The 16,791-nt window shown below is 50.5% G+C and overlaps 1 protein-coding gene across 2 annotated transcripts; it reads left to right on the forward strand.

Moving 5' to 3' along the window:
* Nucleotides 1–244: 244 nt before the first annotated feature.
* Nucleotides 245–16,555, forward strand: GLYCTK (glycerate kinase). Of its 2 annotated transcripts, XM_005522151.3 has the most exons (6): nt 245–340; nt 8,716–9,111; nt 9,459–9,610; nt 11,427–11,602; nt 12,218–12,773; nt 14,438–16,555. In XM_005522151.3, exons 2-6 carry the CDS (start codon nt 8,825–8,827, stop codon nt 14,482–14,484), a joined length of 1,218 nt encoding a protein of 405 aa, XP_005522208.3. In that variant the 5' UTR covers nt 245–340; nt 8,716–8,824; the 3' UTR covers nt 14,485–16,555. The 2 variants fall into 2 exon arrangements, with proteins under 2 accessions (XP_005522208.3, XP_014107328.2); XM_014251853.2 differs by having other exon boundaries at nt 12,218–16,555.
* Nucleotides 16,556–16,791: the final 236 nt, after the last annotated feature.

Here is a 16,791-nt window from a genome sequence, read left to right on the forward strand (position 1 = left end):
GGAACGGGCGGGCCGGGCGGAGCGGGGCGGTGAGGGGCAGTGAGGGGCCGGGCGGGGCAGCGGAGGACGGTGGGCTCGGCGACTCGGCGCGATCAGGCCGCGGAGAGGCGGCTCCCCCTCATTGTGTCCGCCATCTTGCGGCTCCGGCGGCGCCGCGCGGGGCGACCTGGGAACGGGGGGGTGTGAAGGGGGGGCTTGCGCACAGGCTGCTGGGACGGGGGAGTGCGGGGTATCCGGCGGCCATATTGAGTGTGGCAGGAATGGAAGAAACGCCCGCGCGCTCCCAGCCCGCCGTGATTGTCAGCGTCTGTCACCGTCCCCGCCTCGCCCGGGGCCCGAGGTGGGAACGGGCGGCGCAGGGTAGGGCCGGACGGCTGCGGCGGGGCTGGGGCTCGGGCTCATTAGCAGTTCAATACCCACTCACCGGCCCGTCCGTGCCTATGGAGCAGTGGGGGCCGGGTTGAGGGCATGATGTCATCCCGTAGAGCGGGCAATGGCCTCGCGCCTGGGGACGCGTCACTTCCGGGGCTGGGCGGGGCGGTGCCCTGGCGTTGCTCCGGGCCGGGAGGGGCCGCGGGAACCCCGGACGGCCTCAGCCCGCGCTGGATATTCCCCGTATTATGTCGATTTAAAGCGTTTTTTGGAAATTCTAGGGGAAACTAGAGAGAAATGCTCTGGTCGGTGGCCGGCTGAACATGAGTTCATGGATGAACCGGGTGGTCCAGAGGGCCGGTGGCACCTGGCCTCTATCAGCAGTAGTGTGGCCAGCAGGACCAGGGCACTGATTGTCTCCCTGTGCTGGGCACTGGTGAGGCCACACTTTGAGTGCTGTGGCCTGTTCTGGGCCCCTCCGTTCAGGAAGGGTATTGAAGTAGTGGGGCAGGTCCAAAGAAGGGCAGCAGAGCTGGGGAAGGGTCTGGAGCACAGGCCGTGAGAGGAGGGGCTGAGAGAGCTGCGGCTGTTTACCCTGGAGAAAAGGAGGCTCAGGGGTGACCTTAATGCTCTCCACGACTCCCCGAAAGGAGGTTGTAGCCAGATGGGACTTGCCCAGGTAACCACTGACAGAATGAGAGGACGCAGCTTCAAGCTATGGTAGAGGAGGTTTAGGTTGGATATCAGGAAGAATTTCTTCACAGCAAGGGTGATCAGACATTGGAATGGGCTGCTCAGGGAGATGTGGAGTCTGTCCCTGGAGGTGTTCAAGGAAAGGCTGGATGTGGCACTCAGTGCCCTGGTCTGGGTCACACGGTGGCGTTGGGTCGTAGCTTGGACTTGGTGTCTCAGGGATCTTTTCCAACACAGTTGATGCTGTGCTTCTGTGGAATCACTTATTGGGGGCATGTGCTGTGCCAGCATCTTGGCAGAGCCCAGCAGGAACAGCCTCGGTGCAGCCCAGCATCAGTCAGCTCCCCCTCCTTTGAAATACACTGTGATCACTTTCTCATCCTTCCCCTCCTACTTTCAGTCCAGCTATTGCACATTTTTATTTCCCAGTCGTTTTTATTCCTCTAAAAACTTGTTGGCAACAACAGCAACACCACAGCTGTAGCATCCTACACCACATAAGCTCTCAGGTAAAGGTGGGCAGCACACACTTAAGCCTTTGAGAAACACACCATGGCTTTTGAGGATGCTGCTCCAGTACACACACCTTGGGAACTGCTTTTTTCTATCGTGAATCCTGATGACAGGCTCAGTGTGCATGTTTCTGTGTATTTCTTACCTTAAAAAGCTGTTCTTGGAGTATAAGAGTAGCTGTGAGAATCTCACCACACAAAGTTTTATGCTGTTTTAAATTTAGAAACCAGTAGGTCTTGTCACTTCAGTCCCCCAGAAACTCACAATCAAAAGAAAAAAAAAAAAAAAGCCATAGATTCCTTCCTGAATGTTAATTGCATTTCCTTTCAAAGTGCCCAGAATAGTTCGATTTTGCTTTTGGATCCTGTTGCCCTCCTGTGGTCAAACCTCAGCAAGTCCAGGGGCTGTTAAGGCTCTGCACGTCCTTCAAACAGGCTGCATTATTTTGTGTGCATGTCTGATTTAGTTAAGTATTTCTTGTCTCAGTGCCCTTGCTGTTTGCTTGCTGGAGCTCCCTGTTACATGTTTAAAGATCTCACCCGACTCATCCTTTCACGCTGCAGTGGGATTAGCTCCTCAGAATGCTTTACCTTGTTTTACTTTGACACAAAGTCAAGGCTTTCACACTGGAGTCCAGGGATACCAAAACACACCCTCATTTCTCCTGAGGGTCTCGGGGTCAGCTGCCCCTTTGTTAGGCCAGTTCAAAACCCACAAGTGATTTTTGTGTGATGAGAGGTTTTAGAAAAGCTCGGAATGTCGTGCCTCCTGCACACTCTAAATTGCAGGATCAAAGCCTGGATTATCTCCTGTGGGCCCTGGAGGTGACTCACCAATAACATCATAAGACAATTTACTTCAAAACACCTACAATACTTAGCTAAGTTTTAGAGTTGTATAACACCGTGGGTTGTTGATTTGATATTTTGTCACTTCCTTTTTATTCTTCTGCCTTTCTTCCTAATCGTTGGAACTTAGTTTGTCAGTTTATACCAAGCTGGAATTTAGCTGGCAGGATAATTGGATCTCCTAGAGAAATGTCATATTAAGTAGGAATTATGGATAATGCCTCTGCAAAATTAGTTAATGGAAAAAACGTTTAATTGCTGCTTGAGTAATATCGATCAAATGCAGTTATTCTACCTATGCATTTCTGTATTAGATACCACTGGAACCTGCACAACACAGGGACTTGTGCTTGCTCAGCAGCAAAAATTCACACTTCTCCCTGCTGTGTGCCCTGAGGTTTCTGTGGGCTCTAACCTTGAGTTTATCATGCTTCCTCTGGAAGGTGCCTCCATCAGCAGTTCCCCCAAATTAAGCGCTCTGTGCTACTCTCCGGGTCACTAATGAAGGCATGGGGTGACTCGAACCCCAGCAGAGTCCCTGTTGATTACCAGATGTCAGTTGGACCCCGAGCCACTGCTTTCTGCCCTCTGAGCCCAGTGGTCAGGCTGGTTTCCAGCGGGGCTGGCTGTGATTGCCCAGCCCACCCTCCAGCATGCTCACAGAAATGATGTCAAAAACCTCAGCAAAGTCCAGGCAGTTCACATCTGCTGCTTTCCACGTTCCCCACAGCCTCTTGTCTCAGCCCAGAGGGCAGCTGTAATTGTCATCCTGTGACTGATTAAGATTCCTGGCTCTTTCTCCTCTTATGTTATTTCCAGCTGAGGAGCTCATAATTTTCTGCTATTAATCCCAAAGACCATGACCTTGTATTTCGCAGCACTGAATTTCAACCCCTTTCTACTATTCCAGTCCTCAAGGCTCGCAGCTTTTCATCTTCTCTAGAATACTGTGATCCTTCTCTGTATTTTAAATGACTCTCATCTTTGATGGCAAGTTGACTCAGAATAGGGAGTTTGAGAAATTACAGCATGAAAGGAAGTAGACTTGGCATGGGCTTGGCTTCAGGGTAGTAGTGTTCTGTGTTGAGCTACAGAAGAATTTTTAGTGAAAAGTTTTTCTTCCTTGCAATCCCCAGAGCATGGGAAAATCATTTCCAAAAGGTATATAAGGAGTGATGGGAGTGTGACCTAGAAAAACTAGTAAGATGCATATGTCAAATCCAGTTAATTTTTTTTTTGCTAATGATACTGATCTATATATATAAAATGCTGAATAGAACACTTATCTTCCCTGTGTTTGGCCTTAAGCCACATTCCCCATCAAAGGCAAAGAGACCCTGTTGACACTTTCCTGGTGAGCAAATCAGTCACGAGAGCAACATATTTATATTCCAAGCAACATATAGAAAGCCATGTAGTGGAAACTAGGGCTCCTGGGTTTCTCAGAGCTCAGCATATTCTTAAAGGTATCCAGGCTCCATCCTATTTTCTCCCTTGCCTGCCTGGCAGACCCTCTGGTCTCATCATACTGGTGCTGACAACTCTCATCCTTTTCCCCACTTCTGGATGCAGGAGCACTGCAGTAAGAGGGGGTGAAGGACCCCTCACGCTGTCCCTGCACACCCACTTGTGCACCAGACCCTTCATAGCTGCCCATCCTTGCTGCAGACATTTTCTCTTTTGCCAAATATGAATGAGGCAGTGCAGTAATTTTATGCAAATCCATGTGCAGATTAAAAAATTAATCAAATTCTGAAATTTTCATTTAAAGAGATTAGTCTTGAAAAATCCCCCATCTAATCCTCCCAGAATAGTCACTTGGAACAAGCCTTCACTGTGTTGTTTCCCTCCTGGGTTCAGTGCATCTCCTGGAAAATTTTCTTGTAATGCTTTTGGGACCATGTGGAGCAGCAAGCTTGGGTTTGAGCAGGGCTCGCCAGGCAAATTAAAGTTGATATATCAAATGATAGAGGAGATGTGTCAGTAAGTGGGAACGGGGGAGTTTAAGGCAGTAAAATCTCCACTCTTGTACTTCATAGGTAAATTCCCCTGGTGATGCAGGAGAAATGGAAGCGGGGAGCCTTGGTGAGTCTGTCAGTAATTTACATGCCGAGAGGCCAGAAAAAAGTCGTGCAGCAAGAAAAACGAGGAGCAAGAGACACTGCTAAAACTTGCTGTGTCTGGGAGTTTACTACTGTAATCTGTCTCTTAGAGCTTGAGCTCAAAATTGTCCTCAAACAACTGGGGTTTGATCCAGTGCTATGTCAAATATTTTCTTAGCCCCTCAGGGATTTTGAAGTTGACCCTGTACAAGGTGGGCCAGCCACCAATCCTGGAGGAAATTCAGAGGCATCTTGATGGCATTGAAGATAAAACTTAGATCCCTGAAGTTCTCAGTTAAATCAGATATCCTGGCACAGCATCTTCTGATCTCCCAGCACCTGAAACACTCAGGATGTGTGTGTGGTTGGCTTGGCCTGCAACAAGCTCAATTGCCCTGACTTCAAAAAAACCACAAGGCCAAGATGCAAATCCCGGAACAAACCTCCAACCACAGCACCTGGAACAGTTCAGCTCTGCCCAGTGATGGCAGACTGGCCCCTAGAAAGAAGTATTTTTCTAGCTTTCAAGTACCTGCCATGGAGTGAGGTGCTGGCTCATTTTTCTCACTGCATGGGCATGGCCAGCTCATTTGTTCACTGTTTTCTTCCCCGGTGTGCCTCCAAGTTTATGGCTCAGACTCTGCCTTGCTATGTCCATGCTTTTGGTCTCTTGCCACCATCCAATTTACTTGGCAGCTTTACCATTTCTGCCCCTACTGCTAGATTGTTTCTGTCTCCTTCTGACTTTGGCTCCTTGCCTGCAGAATTGCTTTAATTAAAAAGTTAATGAAAGGTAATGCAAACGAGCGTTTTGCCTGTATTTTATCACAGCCCAGCTCCTTCCCCTCCCTCTTTCCCAGAGAAGGTGAAAATTAGAAGCTGGGGTTTTGCTGCTTTTTGGTGTGAGAGCTAACAGTGGAAATTTCTACAGGCTTAGGAGGAGCCCTCTGAAGAAAGGGCTTATAATGATGTGTGTAGATTATTATAAGTGTGTAGATTATTCATGAATGAAAGCTGAGGAAGTTTTCATTTAAAGGGGATTAATCTAAACCCTTTACAATCCTCCAGCTCTCTTTGGAACAGGCAATTCTTAGCATCATTTTCATCCTAAACTTAGTGTGATTTTACAGGAAACTTTTCAAAAGACTGTCTATATCACAACTCCAAATTATCCCAACCAGGGACAAAGGGAAAGGTGACACCTGAACCTCACTCCTGCCTGTAGCTTGTCACCTTATACCCATATAGAAGAGGGTTCATTCATCCCTAAATGATTTTCCTGAGAAACTGGGAGACTAAGATTAGTGCATGAAGTAATATGAGTCACATCATCAGCCCCTTCTCCCAGCCCAGATTCCTCACAGCCAGCAGTGGGAAGAGGAAAACGCAGGGATGTGAGGGTGTAATTTCCCCTCGTGCAATATGTAGTGGTTAACAGGCAATTACACCACTTCTAAACCCACCATCTGGGGAGGGAGCCTGAGAGCTGGCATTTGGGTTATTTTTCTTTCCACAACTGCCTGTGTTTTGGGGTGATATTCAGTTCTCTTGATCTTGTTTTTAAAGCCTTAGTAAAATGAGTAGGAGTTTTATTTTTTGTTAATGTCTACAGTGGATTTCATAGCACTGATTTATAGCTGTTCCCTGATGACATTTAGTACCCAGTGCCTAAGACTGTATAAATAAATTACATAAAAACAGATTTGTGGTATCATTAGCAGCACCCCCATTCCAAGGGGATCCTCCAGTGAGCCTGTGTGTCTAATCAGAGCTGACAAGGAGCAGAGTCACACACTGAGACATCCAAAGCAAATGGATCTGTGCCAAATTCAGCTCTCTCTTGCATTGGTATCAAGTTGGATAACCTCTGTCTTCAAGGGGGTTTTACACTGCATTTACTCTGCCTTTACACCTGTGCTCTGAGATCAGTGTCAGGCAGTGGACCCCAAAATCCTGGGACACAATAGGAAGGCGCTTGCTGACTTCCACAGACTCTGGATCAGGCCTCGATGGTTAAAATATAATCTGAGTTCAGAGTGCAGAAAACAGATTACATGCCTGCTATTGTACTGAAATGCTTTCCAGAGTAAGCATTAGCAATATGTACACAAGTGCCAGATGAATTAAGCTGGCATTTAGTTTTTCCACCTCCAGTAGGAGAGGGTTGCTTTTAAAGAACTCACGCCTGCTGTGTCGTGTCTGGAGCTGGAGCTGAACGGGGCTGCCAGGAGGGCACGTGTGAAAGGAACCACGGTTGCAGGTCTGGTTGTGCTCAATTTCCCCGGGCTTCAGGGTCAGCCATGCACAGAAACATCAAGGCAGAGACAAAGCCTGTTAAAAACTTTGGGGCTTTATTTTCTTAAACTCCCCTGTCGCCTTTTAAGCTTTTTTTCTCCAGCCATTCCTGCAAATCCTGTATTGCAGCTCAGACGAGGTGACCCGGGGTGTGCTGCACCTCTGCTTTGTAGCACCTTCTTCTGAATTGCTCTGTGCCACCAGGTGAATCAGAGAGCTGCTGGGAGCAGAGATGCTTATCTCAGTTCCTGAGTGGTGCACAGCTGACTTCACTTCGGTCAGCGCAGTTACTCTGGCCCTCATTGAAGTGGGGTCAGTGGTTTAAACTGCCAGCAGCATCAGCTGCCATGAAGTTTAAGAGTCTGGTAACAAAGTGGTCAGGGCACCCTGTCTTTTTTTCTCCTGTCTCCTCGTGGTTGAAAAGCCAGTCCTTCTGACCATCACCTAAAGGGAGTACACATAGGTAGTTAATCTGCCTTGGCTTTTGGCTTTAAAATCTGTTCTCCTAAACAATGAATCATTTACTGTTAGCCTTGTTCTTAAGGGCATTTTCCCACTTCAGTGATTCTTGGGGTTCTTTCTCTCACAAACCTTTGATTCTCTGTAAAGCCTTACCTACAAGTCCCTTGTACCAAGATTTCAGAGTGTGCCCAAGTTTCAATGCCTGAGAAGCTGTGTAGAGGATTTTTGTGTAGATCCTTTGGGTCCCTGCAGCAAAAGAAGGGAGATTTAGACCCAGAGGAGCTGTTGAGAAGCTTGTCCAGCTTAATGATTAACACCTTGCAATGGTGTGGGAGTGTCAGGACAAAGAGACCTCTGGACTCCTGAGCTCTCCTAAAAGAATCCCTTGCACAAAACACATCCGCTTACTAGAGAGAGGATTAACTCTCTCAGGTAATTTCAATGGGTCTGTGATCAAGTGTGTTGCCCTGGCTGCTTCAGCCTCCTGGCACCCTGCCTTAAATGCCATGAGCAGGAGAGATGCAGATCACAAGGATCTTTGATCCTCAGAAACCAGCAGTGAACTTGCTGCCAGTTAACAGAAGGAAGGAGAAATGCTGGGAGGGAATAGATGTGTGTATGCTGGCAGGGGCCACCTTTCTTCTGTCAAGATAAGTATCTGCCCTTGAGCAGCTGAGATCTCTCTGTCCATGCACAGATCTGTTGCATATAATGCTAATGCTCAGTGGAGAGCAGCTCAAAAAGGCTTTCACAGACACGGCTGGCAACTTTGCCTGGATATGAAGTCTTATTTGGGCTCTAAATGTGATTTTAATGGATAATGAGGACTAAAAGAGAAAGGTAAATGAAGCCTTGTGTTAATTTGCTGTTTGGTGAAGAATCTTCACTATTGGTCTCTCTGTGGCCACCAGCAGCAAGGGATGGGGCAACCAGCAAGGCCGTTGTTTCTCCTCAGTCTGTGTCTGATGCTGCAGGGACACATGGGGCACAGCCAGAGGATGAGATCAACATTTGGCTAGCATGAGGAAGGGAGTTAATGTAGTGAAAAGCTGTTCCACCCAGATGCCCTGCTCTCTTCAGGACAGAGAGCAGCTTCCACAGTTTGGAAAGGTGTCAAACGCTAAGCAAATAGAAATGATGGCTTGCCAGTGGCAAATCTACAGTGATGGAGAAGCTGGCTGGCAGAGCTCACCTTCCCTGCAGGAGGTGATGAGATTGCAGGGGAATCACAAGCTGACAGATAGTTTGAATGTGACACTGTCCTTCCCTTCTTCCTGCCTGGGGAAAAGTTAGAAAGTGCTGCTCGTATGGCACCTTAATCTAGGGGAAACAGGAGCTAGAGTTCCACTAGGTTCATGTTTTGACCTCTCTGTTCTTTCTGTGACAGCCCTGTCTCTTCTACTAGCAAAAATGTTTGCTTTCTCTTGCAGGTTGGAGGCTGCTGGCTGTCTCATCAGCCCTTGAGGCCTTGCCAGTGCTGACAGAGTGCACAAGCCCACCCACAACACAGAGTGGCTCAGTCCTGCCAGCCCGTGCACAATGTCTCTCCGCGAGCACGCACTGTCCCTGTTCCGTGGTGCTGTGGGCACCGTCCGCCCAGCTCCCATGCTGAAGAGGGCTCTGAAGCTCCAGGGAGATGGGTGTCCTCAGCTGCTGGTGAAGGGCCAGGCCTTTCCAGTGAAGAAGAACCTGTACCTGGTGGGTTTCGGAAAAGCTGTGCTGGGGATGGCCGCAGCAGCAGAAGAGATCCTGGGAGAGCACCTCACTCAGGGGATTATCAATGTGCCACTAGGGATCCAGGAGAGCCTGCAGCGAGCAGGAATGCAGTAAGGATTGTTTATGGACAATTTTGGGGAGCAGGAAGGAGGGGTGTAGGCTGCTAGATTTGTCCTCTGTGGGATGTTGCTGTGAACACCTTAAGTCCTTTTGAGCTGCCCTTGCTCTGTTGCCCACCCCATCCACCCCACCGCTCTCATCTTCAACCACCATCACATCCCAGTGACACAGCCCACCTCTTGTGCTGGATATGGGGAAGAGACACTCAGCACAGACCATCTGCCTGTCCTGGGCACTCCCTGTATGCCACTGGTACACCAGGCACCTGCAGGTGACAACCTGTCTGCCTGTGTGGGTGCACAGGTCTGTCGTGTAATTACCTCTCTTACCTCACCAGGGAGATGCTGCTGAAGCCACACAGCAAAATCCAGGTCATTGAAGGTGCCAAGAACAACCTCCCAGATGCAGAGGCTCTGAAGGGAGCAGTTGCCATCCAGGAGCTGGCTCAGGGTCTGACTGCAGATGACCTGCTCCTTGTGCTCATCTCAGGTAGTGTGGGAATCCCAGGGAATGGGATCTGCTGAGGGGTCCCCAGCTGCCTGCCCACCCCTGGCTATGCAGCAAGGCAGTGCTGTGCTGTGCCAGCCCCTTCAGCATGGACACTTGCATCTCTTGATTTTTCTCTCCTTTCTCCAGGGTTGTGGCAAGGGAGAGCACAGGGCTTCCTGCTGCTGCAGCGGACACACTGCCTCCCAGCACTGGAAGGAGGCTGAGATGCACAGGCGGCGTCCTGCAGTTGTGCCACCACAGTGAAGTGGCACCTCTGGGCACAGCCTGGCTGTTCTCACCTCTTGGCAAGGAGACACGTTCTTCCTGCCCCCTCCTTGCATTTGGGGATGCAGCCATGGAGAAGCAAGCACTTGGTAGACTTGCATACTCTGCATTTGTGCGGGAGTGTGAGTCTGAAAGCTGAGATTTGGGACTAACCTTTCCCAGGGCTTGGCTCCTTCCCAGAGAGTGGAAATGAGGCCTCCAGGTCCCACAGAGTAAACTGCAGGCCTTGCAGGGGCAGCTCTGCACACCCCCAGGCCTGGCTGGTGACTCCCAGGCTGTCCCCAGCTCCAGGGCTGTGTAAGAAGATGTATCAGAGGGATGCAATGACATCACCTCATCCTGAGTTCAGTAGGTGTCATGGCAAAAGCATGCAGGGGCTTGGAGCAGCTCTGCAGAAAGGCCTTGGTCTCCTCTGCTCAGTGTTTATTCCTCTGTGGATGCTGAAGCCTGATCCAGTACGGAGAGAGCAGTGCCATTAGGCAAACACCCAAGTGATTGGAAGCTAGCTGTTCTTTCTGGGGATTCCCCTGGGCTTCCTCCTGTCTTTTGGCTACAGGGATCTCCAAGAGACTCCTCAGCCCTTCAGGGAGCCCGTACAGGATCTCCCCGTGGCTGTGACTCCTTATGCATGTGCACTCCCACACAGCAGCCGGTCCCCAACTGCTCCTGCCTCTCAGCTAGATCCCTGGCTATTGACTGAAACACAGGCATTTGCATTTGTTTTTCTTGCTCATCATGTTTTATTGATGCTGATTTGTCTCAAACCTCTGAGCAAGCTTTGCATTTTGACAGTAGCATTTGGCTGTACTTCTGTGCATGTTCACTCCCTGCACAGACCTTGCTCTTTTCTCCTCTATTTTCCATCCATTCCACTTTTCCATTAGAACCTTGCTTTCTTTTCCACATTTCCAGTGCCTGCTTGTATCAGACAGAATTCCCATCAGTGAAGCTATCACCTTGGACTCAGGGTGTACTTTGTCCTTTGCATTACTGAGCCCCTTTTCTTTCCTCCCAGGCCTAGATGAGTGCAGGTTCAGCAGTTTCCAATCTTACTGCATCCCCAGACAGTGTTTTTACACACTATCCTGAATAAATTGGGCCACCAAAGCAGGCAGTGTCCCCATGTGCACAGCACTGACTGCTGTGTGAGCCGTGGAGGCCATGCTCCCTGATCACCCATCCAGGTAACCCTCGAACATCAGTGTGAGGACCCACTTGTGGCCCAGTGCAGAGGTGAGGGTAGTTGCTGTCCCTTTTTTGTCATCCCCACCACACTGCAGGCTTGTGGGGCCCCCATCCAGCCAGGCTCACACTGCCTGGGTGAAGTGTAGCTGACTGCAGAGAGTGCAGGACAGCAGTGATTAAAACCCATTGTTGAAGATGACTGAATTCTCCAGAGATGTTAGCTTACGTCCCCAGTCACCTCTGCCTTCCCTCCAGACACTGGTGAGGGAAAAGACTAAAGCCTTGCTCTCCTTTGTCCTCCTTTTCCTGCTATTCTGATGTCCTTGCCATCTCTTCTGCATCCTAGGGGGTGGATCAGCCCTACTGCCTGCTCCCATCCCTCCCATCCTCCTTGAGGAGAAGGAGAAACTCACAAAGATGTTGGCTTCCCGAGGAGCTGCCATACAGGAGCTGAACATTGTCCGGAAGACTCTGTCTGTGCTGAAAGGTGGAGGGCTGGCCCAGCTGGCACATCCTGCACAGGTAACCAAGGGAAAGGCCCTGTTTGCCCAGAGATCACCCATCTACCCTCAAAATAGAGCTTTAATCAACTTGCAAGGGTTTTTTGCATACTCAGTGAACAACTTTGCACACTGTTTTGGGGCTCTCTGGCTGAGATTTCACTGAGGACTGAAAATCTCAGGGATATGGAAGAGTGGGAATTCAGACTTGGGAAACATTAGCCATCCCATCATGCCACTCTGCAGACCCCAGCCCACACCCAGCAGGCACTTTCAAGTACTGCTGCTTCAGCACCACACTTTCAAGGATGGCTCAGACCCTTGGCTCCCCTGGGGGCTGTTCTCAGCATGTGCCATTGCTCAACCCATACTAGGCTGGTCCTGCCAAGTGCAGTGTCACAAGTTACATCTTCCAACATGACAGTCCAGCTTCAAAGGGGACTGTAAATCTGTGGGTTTGAGAAGGGCAAGGTAACACTCACAGGTCCATAAAAAAAATAAAAAATAGGTGAAGACCTACCCTGTTTCCATCTGCTTTGATGTGGGGATGGCACTCGGAGCAGTGCTTATGCCAGGGCTCTTTTGTGGTCACCTGTCTTTGTCTCCTGCAGTAATTTGTGGGCATTTCTTTCCACAGGTGGTGAGTCTCATCCTGTCTGACGTGATAGGTGACCCCCTGGACATCATAGCGAGTGGTCCCACAGCTGCCAGCTCCCACAGCATCCAAGACTGCCTTCAGATACTCACCAAATACAACCTGCTGCACAACCTGCCCAAGTCAGTGGAAATGGTCCTCTCCAGCTCTCCCACCAAGCCCACTGCTCCGCAAAGCTACTCCCATGTTTCCAACATCATCCTTGGGTCCAACACCCTGGCTTTGGAAGAGGCCAGGCGCCAGGCTGAGGGCCTGGGCTATGCAGCTCTGGTCCTGAGCACAGCAGTCCATGGGGAAGTCGGTCGTGTTGCCACACTGTACTGCCAGCTGATCCAGCTGGTCTGCCTGGGCTTTGCCAGCCTCAGAGAAGGTGCCCTGAGTGACGAGCTGAGGGGGAATCTCCTGCAGCTGGCAGCAGAGCTACAGATCCCAGGTTTGGACCTGGACGAGTTTCTAGAGGCGCTGCGAGGATTAGGGCCCGACAGACCAGTCTGCATCCTGGCCGGTGGAGAAACCACAGTCCAGCTCCAGGGAACCGGTAAGGGAGGGAGAAACCAGGAGCTGGCCCTGCGTGTGGGGCTGGGGCTGCACAAGGCTCAGGCCACAGGAGCCAGCAGCCCCCAAGGGAGGTGTGAGATCCTATTCCTCAGTGGGGGAACAGATGGGCAGGATGGGCCAACGGAGGCAGCAGGAGCCTTCTGCAGCCCAGGGCTGGTGGCTGAGGCAGTGCAGGAGGGCCTGGATGTGGAGGTCTTTCTCAGGAACAATGACTCCTACACATTCTTCAGCCAGTTCCAAGGTGGGCGTCACCTCCTGGTGACAGGCTTGACAGGCACCAATGTCATGGACATCCAGGCCATTTTAATTAGAGCCATGGAGAGATCATGAGAGTACCCTCTGCAGATATCCAGATGCACTTAATTAGGAGCAGGAGTAAATGAAAGCACCAATGCTGTGGACAAATGCAAACTACTTAAATTAGGGCTCACTGTCGAGGCTGCTAGTGTCTTTGACAGAAGGAATCCACTAATTAGACACATGAGTGGATGTCCACAGCAAAAACAAGCACTTGTAATTGGGGCCATCAGAGGAAGGTAAGAGGTCACATTACAGACAAGGAAACTGGATTTAAGACCTGTGACTGCTTCAACTATAGTTAATTTAAAAGATATGGGGAAGTTGAGGCCATGGCAGGGCGACCATGGAAAGCCCTTGCTGCACTGTTGCACTTCCAGTGCCCCCAGCTAAAGAGCAGCTCAGCAGTGGGGTTTTAGGGGTTCACTGGAGCAAATTACAGTGACTGAAGGATGTACAAGCAGTAAGGCCTGCTCACCTGAAGCATGGAGGTGTTGGGGGGATGTGGTGAGAAGGGGACACCCAGCATCCGCTCCACATGCCAACACAGTGCCCTACAGCTCTTCCCACACCAGAGTACTGAGATGACAGAGACCCCAAGCCCAGCAGGAGGCACACCCAGGAGTGTGGCTAAGAAGCACACTGGCAGAGAGTTCTTGATACTGGCTGGGTGACACAAGCAGTGCACAGTGACAAAGAGGATGACATACCTTCAATGCGCAGTGTAAGGATGGGGATGAATGAAGTGCCGGCTCCACAAGCCGGCTGTGTGGAGTCTTCCTCCAGCCTCCTTCCCTCCACAGTAACATCTTTCCTGCTGGTCCCTGTTGGGAGATCCTCTGTGCCAGCAGCGTGTATGCTATGAGCTTTCATGGTGTTGTTTTCCAACTGTCTAGAAAACTGTCGTGCATCCAGCCTGAGCCACTGACCTTTCCTCTGCACTGAGGCAGAAGTCGCTGTCATTCTGATTAACTCTGCTAATTCCACAGAACAAAAGGCAAGGAAACCTTCATGATCAGCTCTCCTGACCCATGCTGCTGAGCTGATCAAAGGGCAAATCTGCCAGATCTGTGCTCTGACAGGGAGCTGCTCCCCCCACATGCACATGCACAGGGACACGGTGGTTATCGCGTTTTTGTCACCTACTGCAGTGTGATATGTGGGAGAGCAGAGATGAGCTTGGTTTCCCAGGACATGGAGCTCACAGTGGGGTTGGATTTCAGGAGGGCTTTGCCTGCAGCAACAGGCACACTGACGGTTTGGCTGGATATTCAAAGGACTTCAGCTCAGCAGCCAGTGTGACCCAGCACGTCCAACTCCTTTTGAATATCTGTCTGTTTGTTACAGAGCCTAAGTGGGAGCTGAGCTCCTTTGAAAATCCAGCTCTAATGTAATAGGACACGCTTGACTCAGACTCTTTCCAGACAGACCGACCTACTCCGAGTGGCTGATCTCATCTCGTGACATAAATACACCGTTGTGCCAACACCCTGTGGTGTCTCACTGAACAGTCAGTCGTTCTGCATCCCACTTCAAGGTGGATCAGAGGGTGGGGTTTTGAGGAGGATGCAAAACCTCCTATTTTGGTTTTGAAGCCAGTATCTAACAAGTAGGGATATCAGCAGGACTATCACGGGGCCTGGTGTCGACGCCAGGCTAGCAGCTGGACTGCCTGGGCTACAGCCCAAGCTCAGAATAAGGCACAACCCTGGGAATTTCAAAACCCCAGTCTTGCCCGGTGGTTTAAACTCATTCACGCATCTCATTTGTCCTCGGAGTCTGAAGGTCTTCTGTAACATGCCTGAACTTGCTCACACTGGCAAACAGCTCCGAGATCTGCTGGGGAAAATCTGCCAAGCGTTACAGAGCTCGCTGTGCCCCCTTAATGTCAGGCGGTGGTTGTGCAGGAGAAGCTGCTTTGTGCCGTGTGTTTTTCTCCGGAGGTCGCTGGCAGGTCGCCTGCTCCAAGCCCAGCAGGGCAGCTCCACGGGGGCAGTCGCACGGGCAGCGATACAGCCAAACGTACGGGCTGCAGCCAGGATAACTGGGTAAAGCTGGCTCCACAGCGTGGGGAACGCTCCCTGCACCATTCTGCTCCGGCACAATGCACAGTGACTCCGGTTTCGGGCTGGGCTGCCTGGCAGAAGGGTCACTTCAGCAGCAGTCCAGTGTGCCAGCCTGGGCACACTGCCACAGGGCCACCAGAACCCCCTGCCCAGAGCTCTGCCACATCGCTGAACACCACCCTGGGCTTGGAGCTGCTGCTTGTGCTGCCTCGCAGTCAATTTCAGTGGACCTTGGGCTAGTGCTGGCTGGCTTCTCCTGGGAAATGCCCACCCCAGGTAGCCCGAGCAGCATCCTTGTTTCCTGAATGGTGGCTTTTCATAACAATTAAAGAGTGTGTGTTGGGGAGGAGAGAAGTGTCATAAAAGGTTTGTTGAAAGGATGGAGCTGTTTGCATCTACCTTTGCTTGGCTGCCATATATATATATATCCATATATGGATTTTGTTCTTGCCCCTTCTTTCCTAATGAAGAGATAACAGGCCAGGGGGAGATTCAGCAAGAACACTCAGGCTACAGAAATACTTCTCTGATGCTTCTACCTGGATAAGTCAAAGCTCCATTTCCAAGGGGTTGCTTTGGTGGACCTTGTGCAACCTCTGCCTAGGGAAAAAAGGAGCATTGGAGTGTGCACAGCCCTCACAGACAAAGCATCATCTTATTCCTCTGGACAGTGCTCAGCAGGGAATTGTCTGCTATTGCTCCAGCCCAAAGCCAGCTCCTTCTGACTTGCAGTCCCTTCACAGAAGGCCCCATGCATGAGCCATCACACATTTGGGCCACACTGGTCCAGGTTTAGTAGGATTTGTGAGGTAACACAAATCTTAAGACACAAGAGCATCACTTGCCTGGTAATTATTTGCCTCTGGGCTGGCAGGGCCTGGCAGGAGCAATGACTTTCCCAGTGGGAACTCAAGTGAGTCACCACAGCTGAGCAGGGCTTTGCAGCTTGTCCGTGCTATCCTGGATGGGATATTGGCCTCATGGGAGTAAAGCTGCACAAGTGAAGAAACCAGAGCATGGCTGCAGTCACACCAAGCACCTCGGTGTGTGGGCTGTGCTGAGACCAGCTCCGTGCCACCCTGGCTCTGGGGTGCTTGTGCCTAAGGAGAAAAGCCACAGAAAAAGTGAGGACAATATAAGAGCTATTGGGGCTTGATGCTCACAGTCCCTTCCCTTTTTATTAGAAAAGAAAACTGTCCATACCAGCCAGCCTTCAGGATGGAGTCAGCTGGGTGAAGATGGCCAGCAGCTCACTGGACACATGGGCAGGGGACACTGGGTAGGAAAAATGTGCTCAGATGCTGGGTGGGGAGCAGGTCAACAAAGTCTGGGTATGTTGAGGGTTGATGTGCTCTCCTAAGTCGGCAGCTTGTAGCCAAACAGTGTTAACGGCCGGGAGAAGTAACAGCGTTATTAACAGCACGAGCTTTTGGCAGTAAATTAAAAATCTTGGCTGCCGCCCTTGGCTCTGCTCTTGCCTCTTAGAAGACATTAATATCACAGCTCCCCAGCATTCCCATTATCACTTCATTAAGGATCCAATAATGATAAATGTAGATGGTTTTATTTTGCACGGAGCCTGATTAATGGCCAATAATTCACTAGGTGTTAATGGGGCCCTTCCTTTATGGAGGC

This window comes from Pseudopodoces humilis, chromosome 13 (genome assembly GCF_049639895.1).
Source record: "Pseudopodoces humilis isolate 2021_Gansu_Grassland_sample_001 chromosome 13, ASM4963989v1, whole genome shotgun sequence".
NCBI lineage: Eukaryota > Metazoa > Chordata > Aves > Passeriformes > Paridae > Pseudopodoces > Pseudopodoces humilis.

What these genes read in the sequence shown, in the direction of transcription:
- GLYCTK (XM_014251853.2), top strand. Translation starts at nt 8,825, where the DNA reads ATGTCTCTCCGCGAGCACGCACTGTCCCTGTTCCGTGGTGCTGTGGGC. An exon ending in CTGCAGCGAGCAGGAATGCA is followed by an intron (nt 9,112 to 9,458) that starts GTAAGGATTGTT and finishes TTACCTCACCAG; the next exon opens with GGAGATGCTGCTGAAGCCAC. An exon ending in GCTCCTTGTGCTCATCTCAG is followed by an intron (nt 9,611 to 11,426) that starts GTAGTGTGGGAA and finishes TCTGCATCCTAG; the next exon opens with GGGGTGGATCAGCCCTACTG.